A 4,189-nucleotide genomic window follows, 5' to 3' on the forward strand; every position below is an offset into this window, starting at 1 on the left:
TCCAGATATGGTGGAAAACAATGGGACTGTCTTTCATTTATGAAATATGTAAATTATTACAAAAGTTGTTTTGAGTTATGCGAGTGATCAAATTTGGAGGGTTTTTTTTTATCTCAACTAGCTCTTTACTTATCATTTTTTCGTCTATTTGTGTTTAAGTATGCCTATAGTGCTTGAGTAGGTGTCACTCTCTAGAGTACTACAAGTACTGTGTGTGTTATACACAAATTTTACAATTTATTAGAGTGTTCGTCTGCTGCGGTTGATACTGTTGAGACCGTTGTCTTCTTTGTGACATTATCATGTCGTTTACTACCCTTCAAACCACATCCAAACGCTTTCCGGTAAGCTTTTCTGTATCGTGGATTACTAAGTCCATATATCAGAGGATTCATTGACGAGTTGATGAATCGTAGGCATGACCCATAAAACTCTAAGTTCAGTATCTGATTGTTACTAAGAAGTTCCACTTTTCCCTCGGTGACGTCTTCAACGAACTCTGCAAAGGTGCGAATTTCATACGGCAACATTAACATGAAGAACAACGTACCGTTGATAATGAGCATCTTCGCCACCTGATTTCGCACACTTTGCACATCATTATGCCTTTCTCGGGTTTCTTTCCTTGCAACATTCCGCTTACCGAGACGCAATATGATGAACAGATAGAATACTATATTAACACACAAGTTGAGAATGAAAAATGATGTTTGGATTCCGTAAGTGACGGTAAACCAGCTGAGAGAGGTATGCGAGAAACCTACAGGGGAACACACGGTCTGCACATCTCCAATATGATACTTTAATATTTCTTTCAATCCCGGGGGCCATAGTGTGCATACTGATCTGGATTTGACCGTAGTCATGCTACTCAGGGAACCCATCGCAATGGCAGCTAACCAAGCGATCACAGTCACTTTCACGGTATATCTCTTACCACCTATCATACGATGCTTCAGCGGATGACAGATTGCCATGTATCGTTCAAATGTAACAAGAGTTACCATACAGACCGACCCGTAAAATGTCAGGTTTACCAGCAAAGACTGCGATACGCATTGGGCTATTGTATTATACGGATGGTGCAATAACAGTCCCGGATTTGACTGCCAAGTGCGCAATAAATCTATAGCAGAAAATATAAGAAACATGATATCTGAAACAGCCAGATTCCCCAGATAGAAATTAGTTATTGTTTTCATTTCACGTACTCGAGCCACAACAAACAGAAATGTCACATTCAACAGGATCCCGAAAAGCGCAATCAACGGAGACACGTAAAATTTAAGAACGTAGTTGTGATGTTGGTAGAACAAACCGAGCAGTAACTGGGGTGGAAAATAGTAAAAGTTATTGGCTCCATATTCCCCAATCACAGCCATATCGTAGCAAGAAATATCGAGCCACGGATTGTGTGGAACTCCTTCTTCTCCTCCTCCCACTTCTCCTCCCTCTCCGCTATCCATAATCGAATCATTCTGAGAACCATAATAAGACTCGTTCATTGTGAAAGTCAATGAATTGCCAGTAACTCTCAGTGCGACAGATTAGAGCTAAGAGAGCAATTAGCAAATGCAATAACTGATAGTGCTCTAACTCGCAATCCGTAAGACATACGTTCCGGACTAAATCGAATGTTGCTTTAAATATTGTTGTACGCAGCTGCTAAATGAGCTATTGCCATTGGTAGATTGTGATGTGATGTGATGTGATGAATGTGATGAATCGGTAGCTATCCGTTTATTCGGCACTCCACTTTTCGACTCGCGAATCTTAACCCATACTGCAGTTACTGTCCGTTTTCCTATACACAATACACAGTGCTCTCACCATTGACGTGTGACCTCAACAAATGATGTATGTTGGGAGAATGGACACTTGCCTAGTTAACATCACTGTGTGAAAAATAACCAGCCAATATTTTATTTATTCTCCAAAACTTCTAGCAAATATATTTCTCTAACATGACCTAAAATTACAGCTAGGTTAGATGTTCAGAAATGGTCGCACTTTTGTAAAATATGAGTGAGGGCAAGGCATAGCTAGCCAGCGCCCCGGGTTATTGGAATGGAGAGGTGACCGAAGAGATTGGTATCGGACCGCTCACTTCTGAAGGATGCCACAAAAAACGGTAAAAGCTACATTTAAATTATTCTAAATAGGTTCTAGAAAATAAAGTTTTGTAACATGTCCTAAATTGTTAGCTAATTTAGATGTTTGGAGAGGGTCGTACTTTTGTGTTTTAGGAAGGATATGTAAACGACAGATAACACCAAAAATATGAAGAAATTATTTCCAAACTGTGTTAAGTCAACAATCATTATGTTGCTCATTTTGAAGAATGCTGGTTAACAAAAAGCAGTTCTTTGTGTCATTTCGTGAACAATGGTACACATACCATTGTTTCCTTTCGTTTCCTTTATAATCGGTTACCCAACTGAAGCTGTAATACCAGCTTTATTGCGATGTCGCACATTGAAAACAGACACTTGTACACAACCAGAGAAGATCTGATTTAATCAGTTGAGCTGCTTCAATGAGTGTTATCTTGGTTTAATAGCTTTTAATGGGGTTTAAGTCCTGCAAAGGTCGAGATGAATTCTACTGTAGACATGACTGCATCATGCTAGCTCTTAATCTGAGAACTGTAATCAATAAATTCAGACTAGACTAGAACCATGTCTACAAAAAGCTACAAAAGACTTGTAGACTATTTTGGTGTTAAACCAGTCACATCTAGTCTGGCAAAAACAGCATGCCTCAAGACAATAAAGAAAACTCAGACGCCTGAAAAAGGAAGCTAAACACCAATACAAAATAGCCCTAAAAGACGGGGACAAGACAAAAGCTGCAAATCTCAAGAAGGACTTTCTCAAGCTGGTCAGGTTACACAACAAGGTCAGAAAGTTGGAGCTAAAACTTTAATAGAAGAAATCAACAAGCAAAGCACAACAACAATTCCGATGAAACCATTACCAATATGCAAAACAATTGCTTAATGACAAGCAACACAGAACTCCATCCTTCAGTAAAATAGCTGCTGAGAAATACTTCAAAGATGTCAACAACGACAAAAGGCGAGAATACAAATACCATCCTATGAAGGGCATGAAAAGACCACCAAAACCAACAACACAATTCTCGCTATTCACAATAAGGGCGCCGCCAGCGGTTTGCGATGTAATCGTGATGTATCATGGGAAAAGGTCGACATCCAAGTCCGCGCAATACGAATATTACCATGCTATTACATAGGAACACGTGACAATATTTTTTAGTTTGTAAAAATAAAGGTGTTACACGCGAATCGATACTAAATAATACTTAATAATGTGATTTTAAATGTGCACAATTAATTTTTTCTCTATCAATTTGCGTGTAATATTGACAAACTAAAAAATATTGTCACGTGTTACTATGTAATAGCATGGTAATATTTGTATTGCGCGGACTTGGATGTCGACCTTTTCCCATGATACATCACGATTACATCGCAAACCGCTGGCGGCGCCCTTATTGTGAATAGCGAGAATTCAAGACCAAACCACCAAGCCTATCAAAGTTCTATAAATACCTCTCTCCAAAAGCGTAGAAATGACAGTGCTCCTGGAACCAACCGTATTCCCTACCTAGTATGGAAGAAATGTCCAACAATAACTGGACTGCTTCATGAAGTTGTCTGTGACATTTGGAGAAGCACATCAATACCCACTACATGGAGAATAGGTGAAACCATCCTTATCTCCAAGGAAGAGAATACCAATTAAATGATCCATCATGCTTCAGATCTATCACTTTGAACAATTCCAGTGGCAACCTTGGAATGGGTATTCTTGCTCAAAGGACAATCGAGTACCTGACAGAGAACAAATATATTGACAATGCTGTTCAGAAAGGTTTTATGGAGAAGATATCAGGACGTGTAGAACACACAGAGGCACTCACTGAACTGCTCCAAGATGCCAAAAGGAACGGCAAGCCAATTGTTACAACCTGGCTAGATTTGCAAAATGCATATGGCACTGTATCACATAATCTTATACAGTTTGCACATTAGAAACTCATCTTCAATTATTTAATACGATGAGCTTTTCATCAGAGTGAAAACTGAAGATTGGACCACAGACTGGATTAAATGTTGTACTGGTGTCTTCCAAGGATGCCCATTATCTTGCATCTTATTCCTAGC

The 4,189-nt window shown here is 39.2% G+C and overlaps 1 protein-coding gene across 1 annotated transcript; it reads right to left on the reverse strand.

The window, feature by feature from the left end:
- Positions 1 to 230: 230 nt before the first annotated feature.
- LOC140140571 (growth hormone secretagogue receptor type 1-like) lies at positions 231 to 1,505 on the reverse strand. Its single transcript, XM_072162328.1, has one exon. The coding sequence runs from the start codon at positions 1,503 to 1,505 to the stop codon at positions 231 to 233; it is 1,275 nt and encodes a 424-aa protein (XP_072018429.1).
- Positions 1,506 to 4,189: the final 2,684 nt, after the last annotated feature.

Source organism: Amphiura filiformis, chromosome 19 (genome assembly GCF_039555335.1).
Source record: "Amphiura filiformis chromosome 19, Afil_fr2py, whole genome shotgun sequence".
NCBI lineage: Eukaryota > Metazoa > Echinodermata > Ophiuroidea > Amphilepidida > Amphiuridae > Amphiura > Amphiura filiformis.